Genomic DNA, 23,314 nt, shown 5'->3' on the forward strand with positions numbered 1-23,314 from the left:
AAATTGTTTTGGAGTCGCTGTTCACTATCTCTGTTTGGTATCTCGAATCTTTTTCTTTATACCCCTTTTCTTTCACATCCCTTTTGAACATTTCATTTATTTGATGGTAGTGCAGCCAATCAAAAACATGCTCTTTGACTTGTTCATATGGTTTTAATCTCCACTTTCCTCCTTCTTTCTCTACTAAGTCTCCATAGGTAATCCAATCGCTTCTCATATTAACTTTTTTGACCCCCATAACCTCTAGTGGTGATAGCCAATGTGGCACCCCCCCTTCCAATATGTTTTTATATCTGTCCCAAACTTCCCATAGCGATTTCCGGAAGATGTGATTTTCAAAAGTTTTGTATCCCTTCTTCTTTTCTTTCCAAAGGTATGCGTGCCATCCAAATCTGTTGTCAAATCCTTCCAAATCCAAGAGTTTTGTATTTTTAAGTTTAATCCATTCTTTTAACCAGCAAAGGCACGATGCTTCGTAGTATAGCTTCAGATCCGGCAGGGCAAAGCCTCCCCTTTCCTTTGCATCTGTCAGTAATTTATACTTGATTCTCGGCTTTTTGCCCTGCCATATGTATCTGGAAATCGTCCTTTGCCATTCCTTAAAAATCGCCACTCCTTTTAGTATTGGTAACATCTGGAATAAAAACAGCATCTTTGGTAGCACTGACATCTTGATCATAGAGATTCTCCCCCAGAGAGATAACTTTAGCCTATTCCACACTTCCAGGTCCTTCTTAATTCCGTTCCACACCGGGGTATAATTGTTTTGGAACAGGTCGATGTTTTTTGGGGCTAGCCATATTCCCAAGTATTTAACTTTTTTAACAATTTCAATACCTGTTTGTTGCTGCAATGCCTCCATTGTTATTTTTTCCATATTTTTAGCTATAATTTTGGTTTTTTTCCTGTTTATTATAAAACCTGCCACCTCCCCAAATTTTTCAATTTCTTCCAATATCTCCGCTGCAGTCTCCAACGGGTCTTCCGCCATCAAAACTATGTCGTCAGCAAAGGCTTTAATTTTGTATTGGTTTCGGCCTATTGTCACCCCCTTTATACTTTCCTTTTTCCTTATTGAGTCCAATAGCACCTCCAGGACCAGCACAAACAATAATGGTGACAACGGGCATCCCTGTCTAGTACCTTTAGAGATCTTTATCTCCTCTGTTATCATGTTGTTCACTAGCAGCTTCGCTTTTTGCTCCGTGTATATTGCTTTTATTCCGTTAAAAAAGTCATTTCCCATTTCTCTCTGCTCGATGTTTTTCAACATGAAATCCCATGCCACATTATCAAATGCTTTTTCAGCATCCACGAACATCAGCATTGCTTGTTTCTCATTCCTTGCAGATAGATATTCTAGGATATTTATTACATTTCTCACATTATCTCTCATCTGTCTATTTGGAAGGAAACCCGCTTGATCATCATGGATAATTTCTTGTAGAACCTTTTTTAATCTTTCTGCTATAATTCCCGTAAAAATTTTGTAATCCGTGTTGAGTAATGAAATTGGTCTATAATTCTTTACTTGGGATAAGTCCACATCTTCTTTTGGGATAAAAGTTATAAGTGCCTCCTTCCATGTCTCTGGGATTTCTCTTTCCTTCAATATGTTGTTCATTACTTCTTTCAGTGGTATCAACAGGGATATTCCCAATTCTTTGTAATATCTTGCACTAAAGCCGTCTGGTCCTGGGGCCTTTCCATTTTTCAGTTTTTTTATCATCGTTCTTATTTCCTCTGTGTCAATCGGGGTGTTCAGCCTTTCTTGTGCTTCTGTCGGGATCTTTTGCACCTCTTTCTCTTTTAAATATCTTTCTATTTTCCTCATATTGTTCTTATCTTTCTTTTTAATTTGAATGTTTGAGATGGGAAGTTCAAACTGAGGAATTTTATAGCTTTAAGGTTCTGGGCAGGCAAAACTATCTTTTTTTCTTTCATTTATCCTCCCAAAAATCATGTGGTCATTATTTTTTCTATTTTACAGATGGATGACAACAGTGTTGTCACTATTTCTGTTTTATACATGAATTGAGCCTTAGGGAGGTTCCTTGTCAAAGGAAAACTCTCAGGCAAGAGCTGGGAGGGCCCACCACTTTGTGTGAGACGGGGCTTAATGGCTACCTTTGAGAGAGGACTGTGTTTTCTTTTCTCTTTCTCTGTTTTTGTGTTTCGTTTTAGAATAATTTCTTTTATTGTATCATGAAAAAAGCTTTAATAAGAGCTTATAAATGGATAACAAATAGTGCCCGGTTGCCATACATGGCAAGGCATTGCATGCAGGCACTAGCTGGTCCACCCATTAGCAAGGTGAGGTGGTAGCCTCAGGTGGCAGATCCAGCCTCCTCTGCTGCCTCCTACCTCCTCCTCCTCCTCCTCCTCCTCCATGCCCAGCCGCCCCCTTTGCCACTACCTGCCACTTAGGAGGCAGCAGCAATGGAGGGTGGGAGCAGCATTTTCTGTTTTGCCTGAAGCAAGCTGGCCCTGTGGAAGTGAGTCAGTGGACTATCATTGGCAAGGGCAGGGAGACCAGGACAGCAGTTCAACCTCCCTCTGTGTCCAACATAGAAAGCACGTAGTCTGCCAGGGAAATCCCCTCTTTTGAACCCAGCATAGGATTGCAGTGGACCTCTGGACAAGGGACAGAATTTTCTACCCCTCCTCTACCAGCTTCCACCCTGCTGGAAAATACAGATTAGAAATGGCTGTACCATGTCCAGATAAGGTTGAAGTTGTGTACTGTATAACCAAGAGGGAAACCTAGAGGTATTTCTCCGAAGGATTCTTCTTGAGTGTATTTTCTAAATAACGTTAATTACTTTCTTTATACCTTTCCCATTGAGGATAAAAACATTCCTTTTGATGCGTTGATCTACTAATTTCCCCTTGGCAAGAGCTTCTATTGTATTTATAACAGCAACAACTTGCTCACATCCTATTTAATGAGTGGAGTTTTCAACATATTAATTAAAATACTTGAAAAGGTTTGTTATGTACACTTAAGGAGGCGATTCAGGCACCTGTTTGCTTTAGAAACCCGCCTACCTGTTGTTGAGTTAGAAGCTGATCTGCAACATTTTCATTTAATGATGTGATTCAAACACACCCTAAGGATTACAGGGCATCTGAGTCCAGTAGTATTGAAATTCACAATGGTGCTGAGTCAAAGACTCAGTTGTATTACCAATTTTCTCTTTCTTAAAAAAGAATAAAACAAGCATAGTTCATAATTCATGCCCTTATATGAGTTTACATTTTGTACAGTGCATAGGAGAATAAAATGTAAGTTGCTTATTAAAATTTTAAATTGACCGATGCTCTTCTGCTGCACAGCTTTAATAGTTCATAATGGCACTGGACTGAGATTTCCAGGTTTGATTTAAAGGGGAAAAATTTTCTAGTCCTTATGACTTTAATGCCAAGTTTGAAAATGTAATGGCAAACTGAAGCCCAAGCTCATTCTTTCTTCCTAACTTCTGGGAATTCTGGGAAGCCTGTAATTCTGGGAATTGCATGTTTGTTCCATTGCCTTTGAGATGGGAAACTGCATGTACAAACAAGTTGCTTGTATAGCTTTTTACTCCCACTACAGGCGACTGAGAACAAACATGGCTCATATTCGGTTCAACTTGACTGCCAGTTCAGATACAGAGGGTTCTTGGGTCCTGCAGGTGACTACTTGTAAATTGAACTTATTTGCACCTTGTTTGAAAGCAAGCCAGAAGAAGTTGAGTTCTGCGCTGGCTGGATACTTGATGCATTTATTGCCGTTGTTAAATATGTATCCTGCAGTTTTCAACAAAAAATCCTTCTCTCAGGGCAGCTAACAGCATGGTTATTTGTTAAGGAGGGCATTGCGTTGGACTACCTCAAATTGGATGTTGTCTGGCCTATGCTAAGCATGGATGTCCTTGTTGAGTGAGTGGTTACTCCACAACTTTAGCCCTGCTTTAAGTATCATCATATTCTGGATCCCTGCTTCCCCTTCTTGTGTACATGTGCTTATTGTGCAGGATCATCTGAGGAACAATGTTGGTATATGACACACCAGTGCCACGCCTCTTAACTGGGTCAGCTTGGTGTGCATCCAGTATTTCACTGTGGTTGGGGAACTGGATGTGGGAATAGTGTTGGACCTCAGTCAAGATTCAAGTTCTAGGCAATGGGGACGTGAGACCAGGAGTTGGGTGTCAGTCAGCCCTCATGGGCTAGAAGTGAGTGTGGTCTAAAACAGGCAGAGGTCAGGTAGCAGTGAAAGGATCAAAGGGAGCAGGAGCGTAGACAGCCATCCCTACCATTTTAGGCAGTTGAATTTGGGGGCAACAAATAGTTGGTTATTTAATTTATTATTATTGTGTTTTTATTGCCAGGGGATAGCAAGAGGCACTTGTGAGATTTTCTGCCGCAGGTGCAAAAATAACTCAATTGGCCTTGAAAATCATGCAGCCTGATTGTGGAGGGGAGGATTTGCTGCTCCCCTTTAGGCAGCAAAGTGTCTTGGGCCAGCAGGGAGTCTCACTGGGCAAAAGATGAGTGCTGTAGGCTTAAGGAGCCAGCTCTGAGGCTGGGGCTTTATAGGACCTGGGACAGGTGGGTGCAGCAACCTACAAGGCAGTTCCAGAGTTAAGTTCTGCAGTGGACATTTGAGTGCTGGTGCCATAAGAGATAAGGCACTGGAACCTGAGTGCTGGGAAGCCCTAGTTCAAGTCACTCATGTATGTATCTATGCACACCAATGCCACCTAGGTAGCAGAGGCTAAGCAAGAGAAGGGACAAAGGACCATTGGGACACCTGTTATTGATGAAGCCCAGATTCCCTTTGGTCATGTGAGCAGCCAAACCTTGTGGATAGGCAGGCTGGGTAAAAAAGAAGTCAGAATATTAAAATGAATTGCCACTGACATTTTACTCTGTGTGTTTTATTTCACAGGGATGACTTTAATATTAAAGTACTTCAGGCTTTTGTTGAACTCCATGAGTTTGCTGATCTCAATCTTGTACAAGCCTTAAGGTGAGCACACTAAAAAAACCCTCTCTTACAACTTTTTCCTAAATATCTTTGCAATTTTTAAGCAGAGACCACAAAAATAACAGAATCTGCTCCCCCCAATGCCTCAATTTGGGGAGCAACACAAGTAACAGTGTCTGTGTGTGTGTGTGTGTGTGTGTGTGTGAGAGAGAGAGAGAGAGAGAGAGAGAGAGAGAGACTGAAATGTAAGGTTACGAATCATATAGCTAAAGAAAATAAGAATTCCAGGCCATGTTGATAAGTCACAGCAAATAGTGTTAGAGACTACCTTGGCCTATTATGGTTTGAACCTTCACCAATGATAACACAATGTTACCCAAAACAGTAAATAACTCCTCTTTCAAGTTTTGCATGCTGTTAAATGAAGCATATAGGTTTTGTTGCCTAAATAATTCAAATAATAATTTGTTTCATGGTGCATTTCAATAATGTATTTTGAAGGGTCAAAGGAGTGTTATAAGCAGAGCAGCATTGCTGGCAATAGTGTTAATGAACTCTGTCAGAACTCACCCAGGTGGAGATGAGTGATTACTCTAGTTGCCTTTGGACTTAATGCTAACCCATAGCATTACAGGAATGGTTGTGCAGTGAGGAAATTGCAAGCTTCTTTTTCCAATTAACTGTACTTTTGTGTTGTAGCCAAATCCTAAACCATGGTCAATCTTAGTTTACTAATGCAAGCCAGTTTCATAAAAGCATGGTATGATATTGTTTAGTTTAGTAAGTCCTAGTTAGTACTAACTGTGGTTTGTTTGATTCAGATGTTATGAGTCATGACAAGATATGATTAGTCTAAAACAGAAGTGAAAGGTCCCAGAACTGTCCATGTGGCCACACCGGACAAGAGGGAAGGGAGGAACACATACCATGATGCTGGGTTGGGTGGAATATTAAGCCAAGAAGCATGGTTTTCTCCCACAATACACAAGTGGAGAGCCCTCTTGGGCACAGTCGTAGTAAACCATTAACTGTGGCTCATTGTAACACATGACTGGGGCATCTGATTAACGTAAGCTGCTAGGCTACCAATTTTATTTTGGGAAAAAACTTGAAATCAGCACTGATCTACAGAGACATAGTGTTTGATAGTGTTGTAGCAAGAGATACTGTGGTGGGTGATATCTGACATGCAAGTTAATGTATATCTTTGCAGGCAGTTCCTGTGGAGTTTCAGGCTTCCGGGAGAGGCTCAAAAAATAGATCGCATGATGGAAGCTTTTGCTTCACGTTATTGCCTTTGTAACCCTGGAGTCTTTCAGTCTACAGGTTAGTGGTGATGGCTTTCCTAGCCTGATTGTGTTTATTGTGTCAGTAATATTGGGTAAAAATTGGATGACAAGAAGTAAGCTAGAAACCTGTAACAATCTTGACTGGAGAGAGCACAAGAATCCAAGCTCATTTCTCTGGCTCAGTGTCTCCACTGAGACCCATGGTTCCTCTCAAGAGACCCAAGTGGGAGAGATGAACTGTTCATCTCTTTAGTCTAGCCTGCTTTGGAATGTTGTTTAATGGTAATTAAGTTACGGGAAACTGAGATTAATTTGTGAGTGGTTCAGGCATGCTCTTTTCTAAAAGCAGTAAATCTTCATCACTTTAGCTACCTCTTTTCTGGCATACATAAGAACTTTGGGTGGGTTCAAAGCTCCGGTTGCAAAGTGTGACTTATCACCATTGGGGCTTTGGGAGAAGAGAAGGGACTTCTCATGTCCTTGCTTTCTTATTAATAACTAGCCATGGGCTGGTTTTACGAAGAGTAATCATTCCACTTCGATGTTGCATTTCAGATACATGCTATGTGCTATCCTTTGCAATCATTATGTTAAACACTAGTCTACACAACCACAATGTCAGAGACAAACCAACAGTGGAGCGGTTTATATCTATGAATCGAGGTATTAACGAGGGCGGGGACCTCCCCGAGGAACTGCTGCGGGTAAGCTGCTTTTACAACGGCAAGTGTGCCGACTTTCTGCTTTTGATCTGGGGCCAAGAAACAAGTGCATCAATTTTGGCACTGATCTCTTTGGGAACCAACACAGTAGGATTTATTATCATGTAACATTGGATCTCTGGAGAAAGAATTCTCTCAGTAATGCTAGGTTGAGAATAGCTGGCTTGCCCCCAAGGACAGCAATCAGTCTTTAGGGACTGTGCTGGGAACTGAACTGGGGTTTCCCCAGTCTCCAGGTCCACCACGCCAGCCACTACTTTACATTTGCTTTTGTTCAGTTGTGTTTATACTTTATGCAGCATTTTGAACTAACTCTCTTGTGTGAGCAAGGGGCCATTAACTGTAATGTCCTCCACACATCTACATAACTGACATTGGTACATAAGAAGCTGAGTGAGACCTCTAGTCCATCTAGCTCAGAACTGCCCGTGCTGTGTGCAAGTGGCTTCCAGAGTTTCTGACAGTCCTAAAGTGGAAATGCCAGGGATTGAATCTGGGGCCTTTTTGCATGCAAGATGTGCTCTACTACGGAACCTTTCCTGGATAGGAGCTTCATCTCTGAAGATGAACAAATGCTTCCAACACAAATGGTTAACTGTACATTCACCTATCATGGTCGTTATGTGTTGACCAAGCTGGCCTCTGCTTCTTCCCTCACATTCAACTACCATAGTACCTCTATGTCCTGCTAAATATGGAAAGATGTTTATGATATATATATATATATATATACATACATACCTGCAAGATACACACCTGCAAGATCTACCTGCAAGATACACACTCATTCATTTTACACGGGAAGACACCCGAGGACACCAAAACCTGCATATATATATATATATATATATATATATATATATATATATATCGAGTGTGTATCTTGCAGGTAGATGCTTCTTCCTGCAGATTTCCAAAGTAGAACTACTATTTTCCAAGAAAAAATCTCATTAGCCTTTTTGCTTTCTCTAAAGTGGGTGATTCTCAAAGTGAGAGATTCATGCAAACCCATTTTGCCTGATTCAGGTGTTTCCTGGTGTGTTTTGAATGGTTGAACATGTTTACAGATTATTTAATTTCCAGTGCTTCCATTTTTGCCTTTTTTGTGACCTACTGTTGAACAATTAACATAACTAGCACAATACATGCTTACCTTGCCCATGAAAAGTGCAAAATTATTTGCAAATATGACCGTGCAAATAGTTTCTCTGAAAATAATTGGTTTTAGTTTCTCTTTGAGGTGCTTTGACAGAACCTGCTGGCTGCACCTTGCAGCCCTGGCAGTGGTGTTAAACTTTTCCTCTCCTGTTTTCTTCCAGAATTTATACGAAAGCATTAAAAATGAGCCCTTTAAAATCCCAGAAGATGATGGCAATGATTTAACTCATACGTTTTTTAACCCAGACCGAGAAGGTTGGCTGCTGAAATTAGGTCAGTAAGTGGATAATTTCCCTGATACTTTATTTTGTGTATTAGCATGTGCTGCTTTTGTATCCCCCCCCCGCCCCACTATTACGCTGAAAATGTAATGCAATGGAATCGGTATTAGTTTCTGCTCAAATATTGCCAACCACTTTACATAATTCTTTTGTCTTATTACTACTTTATTATCCTCCTACTTCACAACTTTGAGTGAAGTTTGATTTCCAGCTTCTTGGGGTTGAAAACCTCAGCCGAAACCGAGTCCCGGCTCTTTCTTTTGTAAAGGTAGCAGAATCTGATAGATTACAGGGTTGTTGTTGTTTAAAAAAAATCTTTAAACCTTTTCCAATAATGCTGTTGTGTTGATTCACAATTAGGTTTTCTGTGCGGTCACACAAAAGAACACACCTCTCTCTTCCAAAGGTTATTCCTGTATGTCTTTAGTCCCCCCTCCCCCAAACCCTGGTACTTGTTTATTTCTGTTGGTTTGATTTTTGGCTATGATTTTTTAATGAGTGGTTTAAATGTGCCTTCTTGTTTTCCTTATGGCCTATGACCTATCACCTTTCTGTTCTGTGACTGGCTGTCTCTGCTTATTCTGCATTAGGAGGTACGTAACTGATGGCTTTCTATCCCCTTTCTCTTGTTCTGTTGCTCATTCTCTCTTTGATTTTACCCTCCCCGCCTTCCTCCTTGTCTTCCTCGTTGCTCAGTTTCCATTATTACAGCATTTGTGGGGTTACCATGCTTGTCACTTAATACCACTAACTTTAGTCTGGCGAAACCAATGGGATTCTGCTCATGCATAAGAGCACAAATGTTAGCTGCTAGCTCACGTTTGAAATGCTCAACACTTAGCAGTTGACGACCTCGATATTCAGTACCAGTTCTGTGCAGCTTGATCCATATGGGATTGGTGAGCTAAGTGCCCCCAATTTATTCATGTATGTATAAACAAACAAACATACCCTATCTGTTTTCCCAGCAAGGTTTATTGTAACTTTCCCCTCTACCCTTGATGCCTCTGGGACAGGCTTGGACAGTTACAGAGAGCTACTGTAACCCTAAAAATAATCATGCAAAGACATTAAGTGTCATGGACTTACCACAAGACTCTAAATTAGAGATTTTGGATTAGTAAGTGGAAATGTTTGTGGCTGCTTGTTCAGACACAGAGATGTCTACATGAATGGGGAAAGCAGTGTCGGTTCTGAAGAGAAGCTCTAGAATCATTTTGCAGGAAATAAATCTGAGAGGAAGGGTTCTTTAGACAGCATCACACACAACCTTCATGTGCTTCAGAAATAGAATTGTTCTTGTAAGGAAACAGTATGTTAAGATGTCAGCACTCCTTTTCTTTTTTTAAATAAGTATTTCCATCTGAACTGTATCGTAAGTCCAGGAGCTTATTTGTTCTGTGCACATTTTTATGTGTATGTTAAAGAGTTTATTTGAACAAAGCTGGAGACCTCCTGAGTCAGTAGGAACCTGAAACTTTTGGCAGCTGGTTGGTGTTTGAGGGCCAAAGTGTGTGGAGTCCATTCAGGCTCTTTTGAAATGTGTGGTAGCTTAGTTACAAACTTGGTCTTAACGAGACAGTCTTGCCAAATATCAGGTTTTGTTTGGTGACCAGTGAATTTAGACCATGCTTCTGCATTGTTTGTTTCAAAATGCCGATATAAAGGCCTAATCCCAACCAGGTTCAGAGGCAGCTTTGGGTTGTTGTTGAAAATCAGGTGCATTGAGACCCCCTTGGCACTTTTTCCATAAAGACTGGCCAGAAGTCTGGTGTTTGTATTCTCCTAGTGTAAAGTTGCCTTGTAATCAGGGGGGCCAACTTGAATAAAATATTGGGAGGGGGCGGGTAAGCCCTGCCTTCATAATTGAACACAAGATGTAGTGCGCACACACTATTTGAAATGCAGTGCCCATCCACTTTGGGGGGCCCCAGCCCCCAGCTGTTATAGGTCCTGGTCAAAGAATAAAGGTAAAGGTACCCCTGCCCGTACGGGCCAGTCGTGTCCGACTCTAGGGTTGTGCGCCCATCTCACTCTAGAGGCCGGGGGCCAGCGCTGTCCGGAGACACTTCCGGGTCACGTGGCCAGCGGGACGAAGCTGCTCTGGTGAGCCGGCACCAGCGCAGCACACGGAAACGCCGTTTACCTTCCCACTAGAAAGCGGTACCTATTTATCTACTTGCACTTTAGGGGTGCTTTCGAACTGCTAGGTGGGAAGGAGCTGGGACTGTTTGATGGGAGCTCACCCCACTGCGGGGATTCGAACCGCCGATCATGTGATCGGCAAGCCCTAGGCGCTGAGGATTTACCCATAGCGCCACCCACGTCCCTGGTCAAAGAATACACCATGCTTATTTTAAGAAGTTTAACATATAATCGCTTTATAATTGTTTAATCCTACTTCTTCTTATCTTTCTTTACATAGATCAATCACCTTCTATAAAGCATGACAGTGATTATATTGGAGTGTGTGTGTATGTGTGTGTGTGTGTTTGGAAGGAGACAGCAGACTGGAAAAGCTAGCCAAAGATTTTCCTAGCAGCATCAGACTCTAGTTTATTTTGGGTTAGTTTGCAGGCATTGCATAAGGATTAATTGTGGGCCAAATGAGGGGGCGGTGGCTGTAATAAAATCCCTCCTTCTGCCCTTTCTAGTAGACATTCCAGCTGGACAAAGATCTCACAGGCGACAGATCCCGGGATGCAATTCTTCTGTACCAGAATTGTTTTTTCTTCTAATAACACTGTCTGCTGGCAATAGCTCAGCTAAACTGTCTAGTACTAAAGCATTTGTTGTACTTAGCTGAGGTCTGGCTTTAATATTTTCCTCTTGTGCTCAAGAGGCAAATATGTTAGTTTCTTGGGTTTATTTTTGGCCACTCTGAGGCTTTTACTGAAGATGAACTATTTTGCAGTGGGAATTAGAATGTGGAAGGGTGGGGCATCATCTGCCTTCTTTCTACTGTGCCAATTTCCGCACGAACTGGTGCCTTCCAGATGTTTGGGCCTTGGCTTGCCTGGACCTGATGGAGGGCACTAGGTTGACGATGGTTGTGATGTGTCAGTAATGATTCCCAAAGCCTTTTATTTTTCTTGTAAGGGAATGAGTCAACTACAGTACTTGTCCAAATGGGTGTCCTTTTTACCAGCAAGCTTTTTACCAACATTTTGTGGAAAGGTCCACTGTTCAGGATATGCTTTTACACAGATATGGTAGCTGTTAAATCCTACCTCATTTACCATCTTCTTTCATCATAATTCTTTGTGAAGCTTTTAGGTCTCCTTGATACAAGATACCTTTCTTTTTAATTTAACACCTACGAATGAAGGACATTGTTCATTTTTTCCTGTGCTCTAAAGTTTCACTTAGCTGCTTTTATTGATTTCCTTATACAGTAATGTGACTTCTCTAATCTGCAAGGTGTGTGTGTGTGTGTGTGTGTGTGTGTGTTGTGTGTGATGTTTTATGCTTCCTGTTGACTCTTCTTTCCCTTTCCATTATTAACTGACCTTATGCTATGAATGGGATACTACTACTACATATGATTTCCAGATGACCTGTCACTTGGTTTGCTTTAAATGTTTGCCTCTATAATTATCCATTAATTTTATAACATGCTTGCTCTGTTTGTGGAGGGAAGACAGATTGCTTTGGGAGATGCTCCTTCTTTTCAGATGTCAGAGTGAGGATGATAGGAAGGAAGAGCAACACCTTACGCCAGAATAGTCCCTGAAAAGCAGGACTTCTCTTGGGCTCCAGTTTAACTGCTTAGGTCTGCTCTGCTCTGTACATGAACACACAAAATTTGGCTTCATTTTGTCTTTTACCTGCTTCATCTCCTCCCCTGTTATTTTTATTAATGGCTGTACAGTGAGTTATGCTCAGGTTTCCTTCTTCTGAAAAAGAAGTCTGGACTCTCTATGTAGAGAGACATTAGAGAAACAGAGCGATTTATCTAAGTAGAGTATTATGAACGTTGAAACAGACTGGCTAAGGTGTCGGGCAATGGATCAAATGGAGTAGACTGGGCTCACAACTTGAGTGCCTTCTGCCAGATAACAATAGCACAATAAGGAAATGCTACATTTTTCATGTCCTGGTGAACCCTAAGAATGCCAAGTTCTTCTCCAGCATTTTGGTTTTTGTATATTGGCTGATTCAGCCCTGGCATCCATTGACTTGACTGTTCATGGATTCCATTGACTTGACTGTTCTCTGATTCCAAACCGAGATAAACATTTGCAAATGTTGGCTTTTTCCTGTTTGTTATCTGCATGCCACCACCTCTTGGCACTAGTTCAAGTTAGTAGTCTTTGGCATTAATTTTGAAGAGGAGTTTGATCAAACTTACTGAGTTAAGACGTAAGGATCAAGATGTGGTTTAACTTGTAGAGGCTCTTACGTTGAGTCAACATGCAGCGCACCACCAACTAGACTTCATCAAGTTCTGCATCTTAGCCTTCCTCTGTTTCTGCTCCTTGACCACACCCAACAGAAAAATGTTGTTTTGACTTGTTAGGACTATGAAACATAGGCTTGCATGTGGTAGGAAACTAGAAATACACATGAATGGAATGTAAGAGCAGCACAGGGCTACGTCTGTGAGCCCTGTAATCCCTTTATGTGCTATAAGCCACCCAGAGTGCTGGGGAAACCCAGCCAGATGGGTGGGGTATAAATAATAAAATTATTATTATTATTGCTTTTGCTTTTAAAGTCATATTGGACATAACATAACCTCTAACTTTAAGAGCTTACATTGCAGAGCAGTTTGAGAAAACTGCAGGATATCCAGCATATTCCTGTGATTGTTCTGCAGTTCAAGATCTTGTTTGTTTATTTTTACAATGTATTGTGCCAACAACAAGCTCAGAGAGACAAAGCATTGTTGACCAAGGAAGAGCTGCAGATGCTTTTATAGCTGTGCCGTGGATTGAGCAGCCTGAGTCACTTAAAATGATTAATCCTTGGGTGAACTATACTGTTTAATGAGAGCCTGATGTTCACGGTGTTCAGTAATAAGATCAGCTGTGCTGAGAGTGAAGGCTAATGGGATTAAATAGCGGGTAAATGGATGAGGCACAGGAGGTGATGCAACTCCTAAAATCTCTTAACTGCAGAGATACGAAACCTTCAGAGTGAGAGCATCAAATCCATATCTGCATATGATTTCGTGTCTGAGGTTTGTTGATGTTTAGAACACAAAAGTACCAATATTCTGGACCTTGTTATAACACATTTCTGAGGTTTTTCTCTCCTTATATTTGTATCACCTGTTGACCACAAAATAGGGGTGCTAAAGTGTGAATGGTGTGTGTGTGTGTGTGTGTGTGTGTGTTAGAGAGAGAGAGAGTGAGCGTGAGAGAGAGTGAGAGTCTTCCCAGCCTTCCTCTCCATGTTTGTGTGCTGAGTGGTGTTTCTGTGATAATTGGTTAGTGATAAAACAGATTTGAATTTGCAGTCCTATTATCAGTGAACTAATCTCTAATTAGAAGCATATAATCTTGTGAATTTACTCCTAATTCTATCGATTTACTGATTAGGTTAGTTTATTTGTACCTAGTCACTCGACCCTCATGAAACAAAAGTTTTAACAGTATGAAAGTAATGAAAGCAACGTCAATAGAAGTTAACTCTGAGTCAAACAAACTGCAACATAAATATAAAATGCCAAATTTTCCTAGCCATTACATGTTCCCCTTTTTAGGAGGAAAAATAATTTACTTCCTTCAGATTAAGAAACTCGTGTAAGTAACTTGCAAATCCAAAAATCAATCAGTCTCTCTTCCTTTCATGGCACTATCCAGTGAGCAACTTGTGCTTTTGGAAAGTGGGGCACACAAGATGAATAAGAAATCTATCAGACAATGCCATCTTCTCTCTATCTCTTTCTGATGTGTGTGTTCTTAAGTGCAGAAAGTACAGTGACATTATGAGCAAGGTATAGTGGCTACTTGTGGTCCAATGTAGGGGAAAATGCATATCCCACCTCCACCCTCAAGCTGACTGTCAGTCCACCAAAATCCAGTTGCGTTGGGGTTTAATTAGTGTTGAGTAAAAGCCACTCTGCAAAGATTAATTTTGTTCTTTGATATTTGAGTGCAAAACTGTTGTCCAAGCAAGGTGCTTTCATGGGGTCTGATAGCTTGCCATTAAGAATAAAAGTGCATATTGACTTACTGTCTATAGTGCACACTTTTCACATTTTAGACAACCCAAATTTTATACATTTGTATTACCCACATATAACCCTCAAAAATATTAAAATGTTCACAGTTTAAATATCATAGACACAGTGGTTAAGTTGTAAGATAGTGATTCGAAATAAAACCAGCAATACTGTCATATAGACAACTGTTGGCATGCTTTGATACAGATTTTGTACAAGCCGGTTTCCTCTGCCTTCAGTGAGAGCATAGAGACTGTATCCATCAAACAGATATATAGCTGGCAGTTTTGTAGTGCATCCTGTTTTAAAATAGTCAAGCACAATAAGAAAATTGGTGGCTGTGTATGTGAACTGGACTAGCCTGATAAAGCAAGTTTAGCTGCTCCTTTGATTATCTGAGCAAACTAGTTTTGATGCTGTGACAGTGTAGTGATTTAGTGTTAGCTCCTATCTGACGATGAGCTTCCGGAGAAGAGCTCTACTACTTTTAACATATGCTGGAAAGGGAAGTTGGGGTCTTGGTGGTTCACCACTTCATGCTGAGTAAGATATATTTTGTGGTTTGAGGATGTCTTGTGTTCCTTTTCAAAGACATGGCTAAATTATTGCACGTTACATGTGTGTGTATGCAGAAAAATGGAAAAGGTGGTGATCTCTGATCAGCGCCCATTCAAGAGGACTTTTGCATATTAAGCAAGAACTGCCCTTGCTTATTGGTGTGTGTGTGTGTGTGTGTGTGTGTGTGTGTGTGCAGCCTGATCCTACATGAAAGTACTTTGGTCACTAGGTCTTACCACCAAGTAATGGTGTATAGTCTGTTCGCTGTAAGAGACTAACAGTGGAATCGTATGCATGTTTGCAAAGAAGAAGAGGTGCCGTCTTGTGCCCAAGATTGGGGGGGCGGTGCTTGTGATGTCATTATGCACAACGTCACATCATCAGGAGCAGGCCGAGCACAGAGCACAGAGCACAGGGCAGCGTAGTTCAATGGCTGGTTTCTCCTGAGTGCAAGAGAGGAAGCTGTGCCGCACTGGACTTCCCACTCAGCCTCCTCCTGCAATGTCATTCGTGTGTTGCATGTATGATGTCACATAAGTGCAACACGCATTGTCAGGAGGCGGCTGATCAGGGAACACAACACAGTGCGGCTTCCTCTCTCATGCTCAGGAGGAGCCAACCATTGAACCGTGCCACGCTCGGCCTCCTCTGCCCCCTCAACATCAAGGAGGCTCAGCTTCCTGCCAGCAAATACTGAGGTGGCCGAAAACCCCTCTGCCCCTAGGAGTTGGCACACCTGCAAAAAAGTAAGTCTTAGTGTTCAGTGAGGCATCTTCAGAGACAAGCATGTGTAGGGTTGTAGCTTTGTTGTAGTATCAGGCTGTAATATATTGTAGTAAAAATACAGTGGTAGCTTGGGTTACATACGCTTCAGGTTACGGACTCCACTAACCCAGAAATAGTACCTCGGGTTATGAACTTTGCTTCAGGATGAGAACAGAAATCGTGCTCCAGCGGCACAGCGGTAGCAGGAGGCCCCATTAGCTAAAGTGGTGCTTCAGGTTAAGAAGTTTCAGGTTAAGAACGGACCTCCGGAATGAATTAAGTACTTAACCCAAGGTACCACTGTACTGGGCTTTTTTTGGATGAAAAAATATAAATTTGATAAATAAATAAATTTAAGGGGTGTTTTTTAAAGTTGTCTATTGGGTGTATTGTTTTGAGCATTTTGTGAAGCAGCTTACACATCCTGAAAAGGAACACATAAATAATTTTTTTGAGCCACTTCAAATGTTTGGGCATACAGTGATTCTTCATATGGAATTTAAAGTAATTACTCTTTCATATATCTTCAGAAGCTGGTCTGAATGGGAAGAATTCCTCTGTTTCTTAAAGAGGAATATGAAAAATTGTCTCTAATTCCTCTTCCCCACCCCTCCACCCTTGCACAGGTGCCTGGATCACACATATTATCATTCACAGGACCATCAGGTGTACTCACAGAACAGCATATTTTACTGCCAGGCTGAATGTCTGAGCTGGCACCATTTGCTGAAGTGGAAACTGTTCTGTTTGAAGATCATATCCCTGAGAGGTGATAGGATAGCCATCTTCAAATATATTCACATGGAAGATGGAGGAAGCTTTTTTCCTGCTGCTCCAGAGAGTAGAATCTGAACCCATGGATTCAAATCACAAGACAGGAGATTCTGACTAAATATTAGGAAGAACCTTTTGACATAAGAGCTGTTTGATCATGGAATGGACTACTTTGGAAGTGGGTGGAGTCTCCTTTCATTGGAGGTTTTTAAACAGAGGTTGGATGACTTATCTGTCAGGGATTCTTGAGCTGCGATTCCTGCACTGTAAGGGATTGAACTAGATGGCCCTTGGGGTCCCTTCCAGCTCTTCAGTTCTCTGATTCTGTTATCTATTCTGTTCTGCTGATTCTACATTGAGAATGAATTAGAAATGTAGAGACTGTGTACAGTGGTACCTCTGGATACGAATGCTTATGGTTGCACACACGTTGGGTGTGCTAACCCGGAAGTAGTTGCTCCCGGATGCAAACTTTGCCCCGGGATGCAAGCGGAAGTTGTGCGCCAGAGGTGCGCATGTGAAGTGGGAGATGCTCTTTCGCTAATGGCGCCTCATGTTAAGAAAAGTTTCAGGATAAGAATGGATCTCCAGAACGAATTAGTTTCGTAACCAGAGGTTCCACTGTACTTGTTTTCCCCCCTTTTGGTAAGAAAGGGTTTTGATTGGGGGAGGAGGGGGGAAAGGGACAAGAATTTCCATTTCAGATGCAGTGGGGAAGACGGCATTCCAACACCATCACCCTGTAATATCAAAAGGATATTCCCAATAACCCCTTACATTCATTCAACCTTGACTCATATGTTTGCTTTCACCAAAGCCTGTCTTTTGACAAGCCTAACCATTTAATGAAGTAACAAGTTAACCCAATTCCTGTTTGTCTGCCGCACAGAAGCTGGGCATGATCTGGTGTAACTTGAAGGTGCTTTATGTCTTTACAGGCGGAAGAGTGAAAACATGGAAAAGGAGATGGTTTATACTGACAGATAATTGCCTATATTATTTTGAATACACAACAGTGAGTATGCTGGGTTGCAAATCATAATGTCACTTCTTCCAAGCGCAAGCTCGGGGCTGTTTACTGAGCAGTGTCTTTCCTGGACTTGTAGGACAAAGAACCCAGAGGAATTATCCCTTTGGAAAATCTCAGCATAAGAGAAGTTGAGGATCCGAGAAAACCGGTAAGGCCTTCTCCTTCTTCATGAGATGCCATTCTGTCAGGAACCTCTGCTTTGTAAACACAGGAAAAATCCAGATGAGCTGCATAAGAGCACAGCTTTGATCTTAATCAGCTCCTGTTCGTTTCAATAGTTATAGTCCTGGAGGCGTCCTTGGTGGAATGCTTCTCTAATATGATGTCCTCTTAAATGAAACTCATTATTTTGTACTATAATACAACCTTGTAGCAAATTTATAATTCTGTGCAACTCTCCCTTTCTGTTTAAAGATTTGGAAAAACACTAAATTAGAGAGAGAGAATTGCACATACACTGTAAGAAGCCCTTGACCAGAACAGGCTGAATAGGACAAATGACATAAAGATAACAAAAAACCAGGGTTGGTCTAATATAAATAAAGCATAGAATATTTGCTGGGGGAAAAGCCTTATTTGGTGTCTCAGTAAAGTGAAGAAACCGTATCCCCAGATTAGCAACAGCAACAAAAAAATCCCTAGGCTAGTCTGATTCTTCCTTACTCTTAATTAGTGATACTTTTCCCGTGTTTGGGATGTGCCAAACTTCCAGACACTGCTTTTAATACCCATTTTGCAGTTTGTTTTCAAACTCAGTTTCAAAGACTGGGGCTGATCTTACGTCTTTTTCAATTCATTATATATCATTTCGCAGTAAGCTTTTAACCTTACTGCAAGACTACCCCATATGTGTTTCTGTTTCCCTAGAATTGCTTTGAGTTGTATAATCCCAGCCATAAAGGACAAGTCATTAAAGCTTGTAAGACGGAAGCAGATGGCAGAGTGGTAGAAGGCAACCATGTGGTTTACAGGATATCTGCCCCCACCCCTGAAGAAAAAGAAGAATGGATCAAGTCAATCAAGTGAGTTCTCTCCCTAATACAGAAGTGCAACTTTCACCTAAAACAGTGGTTCCCAATTAGTTAAGTACTGCAAACTACCTCTTTCTCAAAAGCCAAGCCGTGGAGCCCTACTATTGCAAATGTTGATATCTTTGGGGTAGTTACATGAATAGTGCCACTGTGCCCTCCAAGATGTCCCAGAGCAAAACTGGGCCACGCTGCTGTGCGAGTCACATGACCTGCGCGAAAGCATGATGCCCCCAAAAGGCATGTTTTAATTTTTCTCAGCCTCTTTTCTCTTTTGCAAGGAACTGTAATATTCTCAAAATGGGATTCCTCAACTTAGGGATGTCTTTTTATATTAAGCAGAATAAAAATAAAATAAAATATGATTTAGCTTAGCCTCTGAAACAGTAATGGCTTCTGTTTGACTGGAAAGCCAGAATAAGAGACCATTGCCTTGCATAGTTTTGTGGATGATGGTTTGTGCTCACTTTGATTTGGTGAGAGGCCTGCTTTGGTAGATCCTAGTTACAGCTGTTTCTGGAGACTGCTGCACCATAGATATGGTGAGCAGATAGAACGTGAAAGCAGACAAGTAAGTAGCTTTAATCTAAACCATGGTTTGCCTGTATACATGATTTGGGTTCTAAACTATGGTTAGCACAAACCATGATGTCTAAAACAAATCTCTTTGGAAATTTGTCAGTGTGGCTAGCAAATGTGCATATCTAAAAACTAATTCACATCTCCTGTTCTCTTAGGGCAAGTATCAGCAAGGATCCCTTTTATGATATGCTGGCAACGAGAAAAAGAAGAATTGCTAATAAAAAATAGCACTAACAGGGGACTCTTGTGGATCTGCCTTAGCCAAATTGCTAGTACATTATAAAGCCAAGGTAAAGTTCCAAGAAAACAAGACTTGTATTGGAAATGTAGTCACTTTCCTGCAGCATCTACCTTCTCTTTGCCCATTTATAATATTCCATGAGATGCTGGAAGACGTTTCAAGCACATTGATCTATGTGAACTGAAAATTTGGAAACCTTATGTGCCGTTTTGTGTGTGGCAATGTGTGTCATTGAACCAGGAGGTGATGGTATGTAATCTGTCCCTCTCCTGTTTTGGGGAGCCTGTGTTCTGGATTGTGACCCGCTGCTGAATCTAGCATTCACAGCTAGCAGATTACTCTTCTTTCTGGGTATGCAAAAGTACTTTTCTCTCCTTGTTCAAGCCTTCCCTTCCCTTCGCAATGCAGAGGAGTTTGAGCCCTGATTCAGCTCACATCCGGTCTCTGGTGCTTTCATTTAGAACCCCCATCCTCCAGCTTATGAATAGATAGGAAGGTTACACTGAAAAAGAAACAACCGCCACAAGCCTGGCAGCTATATGATTAAGAGGCCTCCCTCTCATAAACAGATGGCCGTGCACTGAAAACATGAAGTTCTCAAAGATTAAAAGGTTACAAACATGAGTTTTGCCAGTATCCGTGTAGCTCATCTTTGGTTTTTGGATGCTTTGGAGATGTGTGACATTGCCTCTCCAAGTGTTAGCCTGAAAACACTTTCCCAGGTCTCAGTTCCGTCTGGTAACATTCAGCATCATCTTATATTTGTGTAAGGATGTACTAATAATGGTTTGCAGGGCTCCAAAGTTATTCAAAAACACCAGCTTTAATTGTTCTCTTTATTTATTGCCACACAGGAAAATCGAGCAAGATTTTTGTTTCGTTTTTTAAATGGGAGCAAGCCAAAAAAGAGAGAGTATATGTGTGTATGCGTAATATTAGTTATCCATTGTTAGTAGAGTGTACAGAATTGCCTGAATCCTTGCTGGGCTTTGCATCTTTCTTAATGAAGATGTGTGCATATAGCTGGTTGGGATAGCCAACTGAAAATGATACAGTTTGGATGATCATTCAAGTTTTCATAAGCCATAGTTTATGAACCTGGCTCCAAGCCCTCCCCACTTTTCACATTCTCCTGTTGTGTGCCAGCTTCCTGTGAAGATTCTGGTTTCTGTTAAACCAGAGTCCCCTGTTGCATCTGAACTCTGGCTTAACGTTGGTTAACAAACCAGGACAATAAGCCAGGATCAGCTCCTCTGCTGGGTGTGCAGAAGAACAGGGGATGGTGGGTCCTGCTAGCCTGAGGCATGTTCAAGATTTGTGCTAAAGCACAGGTAACCATGACATGCCAAAATGACCGCTCTTTATGGTCTTAGGATAAGAAGACCCAGATTTGATTCCATTGTACTTCCAAGTACAACCAATAAATAAGAGGAATAGGAAATTTGTCTGCAGTGATACCTTGGAGCTTTGAAATCACCTGTCAGTCAGGGATTGCATATTTGTGTTTTAGTAAGCATAAAGCAAAAGCCTTAAGATACTGTTTGTATATTGTATGATACTGTTGGTTTATTGTATGTATGTAATTAATATCTGCAATATTCATAGGAGGAAAGCATTGGCCTGTGCAAGCAGTCACTGCTGTCCTCTCAGGTGGCAGCATCGCTTATGGTTAGAGCTGTAGATATTATGGGAGGTGAAAAAACTTGATGGGGAAGGTGTTACAGGATCTGCACTGCAGCCTCATGAGGAGAATCTGAATATAAATAACACAGAGGCTCTAGAAGATAATGGAGGCTGCCTTGTATAGGGTGAATTAAGACATTTTTATTTAGATGTTTCTGCTTGCTGAACTCTGAAATTAGATGTAGATTTGCAGAATCATGACCAGCGGCCATGCTAGCTGGGACTGATGGGAGGTTGGAGTTCAACACCACCTGAAGGTCCCATAGATTTGCAGCATTTCACCCTAAGATTGTGGGCAATTATTATTTTTTAAATATTTTACAGAACTCTGACCCATATTCTGGTCTGGCTTTACGCTTCCCTGGTTTCAGTTTGTCACATGTAATCCCTCAGTGAATGTGTTGAAATTACTGACATTTCTAACCCATCTAATTAGCAACCCTGTTTGCAAATACTGTGTAAATGGAGTAATTGCAGTGTTCCATGAGTTTCTTGTCCAAGTGGAAAATAACACACTTCTTAGGGGTAGAGAATGTTTGCATGGCTCCAGATGTTCTTATGTAACTGAATGATTAGGGATTGAAATTGGGCCAAACCTTTTTGCTTGCCCATGAGGCCAGTGAAAGAAATTACCTAATTTGCAGGTACAGCTTTCCATATAGGTGTAATTTTCCAGTATTTTTCAAATACTGGAATCACTTTCAAAATGAAGTTTTATTTTTATCTATTAATTCCCTCAAATTTGTTAGTAGAATGCCTGGGGGCAGGGCAAGTTATGAAAATGTCTAATTTTAATATAGTTATAGTCATTGGTACCCTACCTTGCCAAAAAACATTTGCTGAATGGCGATTTAACCAACAATGGAAAAAAATTCTTTTCTGCCTGCATTTTGGACAGATTACTGGAAGGCTTTTTTATCTTTGGGAAATTCTTTGGGGAGATTTCGCAAATATTTTTTTATCCTTTACCGAGAGATTGTAAATACTAATTTTGTTCCAAATCTCCTTAGGCAGATTTGTTCCAAAGACCCTTTCCCATTCCTGAACATATCCGAGCCTTTACTTCTGCTATTATCCAGCATACTTTGGATAAGTCTTTTGAGTTCTTCCAAGGCTAATCTCTCAGATTGTGTAACTTGCCTCAATTCTGTTCCTCAAACTGCTTGAGTTTCTTTACCAGATATCTAAAGGATGCCTTATTTCAAAGCTTTTCAACCTTTTTAGTCCACGGCTCCCTTGACCAGCTACATTTTTTGTGCGACATCCGTGGGGTTCAGGCGCCCAGTTATGTCACCCCTCACCTGCAGAGCTGGCAGCCTCTCACCCTTTTTCGAACACCCTCCCTTGTGGAGTGTTCCCTCAGCCTCCTCTCCTGTCTCCTCTACTTGGGAGTCCTCTGGGCAGCCGCTGCTACCACTGCTGGTCTCTGAGCTCCCCCCACCCTGGCCCAAAAGGTGCCTCTCAGAGGCACTGTTCACCTGGGGAGCTTATAGCCAGGGATGTGGCAACAAATAGCTGTGCAAGCCTTTGGGAGGCAGAGACGTGAGAGGGCATCAGAGGAGGGAGGGAAGGAAAGGACAGGCCAGTGTTGCCCGTGGCACCCCTGACCATCATTCAAGGTACCCCAGGATGCCATGGCACACTAGAGAGAGAGAAAGAGAGAGAACTAATTCATAGGTCCAAGTATGCAGATACCAAAAGATATTTGGGGGTAGAGATTATTTATCCCAAGCATCCTGCTGTTTTTTGCAGTACTGTAATTGTGCAGCTACTCCCATCATGTGATTTCTTATCCAGAGTAGTTTAATGGCCTCCTAACAAGTTTTGTTCTAGCAAACTAAGAAAACTTTGATTGCTCTTTACCATCTGTAACAACCAACCTAATAATATTCACAAAGATCTGCTTGTGAAGATCCCTCCTCTTCTATGTTAAACATAGGTAAAGGGACCCCTGATCATTAGGTCCAGTCGTGACCGACTCTGGGGTTGCGGCGCTCATCTCGCTTTATTGGCTGAGGGAGCCGGCGTACAGGTTCCGGGTCATGTGGCCAGCATGACTAAG

The 23,314-nt window shown here is 41.5% G+C and overlaps 1 protein-coding gene across 1 annotated transcript in view; it reads left to right on the forward strand.

Moving 5' to 3' along the window:
- Window positions 1–21,420, forward strand: part of CYTH3 (cytohesin 3) — a 76,726-nt gene extending 55,306 nt beyond the window's left edge. Inside the window, exons 6-13 of the mRNA XM_081889298.1 lie at window positions 4,934–5,014; window positions 6,186–6,298; window positions 6,817–6,965; window positions 8,303–8,414; window positions 17,627–17,703; window positions 17,795–17,866; window positions 18,586–18,740; window positions 19,484–21,420. Coding sequence (XP_081745424.1) covers window positions 4,934–5,014; window positions 6,186–6,298; window positions 6,817–6,965; window positions 8,303–8,414; window positions 17,627–17,703; window positions 17,795–17,866; window positions 18,586–18,740; window positions 19,484–19,556 — 832 coding nt within the window. The 3' untranslated portion in view covers window positions 19,557–21,420. The remainder of the gene's footprint in view (window positions 1–4,933; window positions 5,015–6,185; window positions 6,299–6,816; window positions 6,966–8,302; window positions 8,415–17,626; window positions 17,704–17,794; window positions 17,867–18,585; window positions 18,741–19,483) is intronic.
- Window positions 21,421–23,314: the final 1,894 nt, after the last annotated feature.

Source organism: Podarcis melisellensis (genome assembly GCF_964234715.1).
Source record: "Podarcis melisellensis genome assembly, chromosome: 14".
In the NCBI taxonomy this organism is placed as follows: Eukaryota; Metazoa; Chordata; class Lepidosauria; order Squamata; family Lacertidae; genus Podarcis; species Podarcis melisellensis.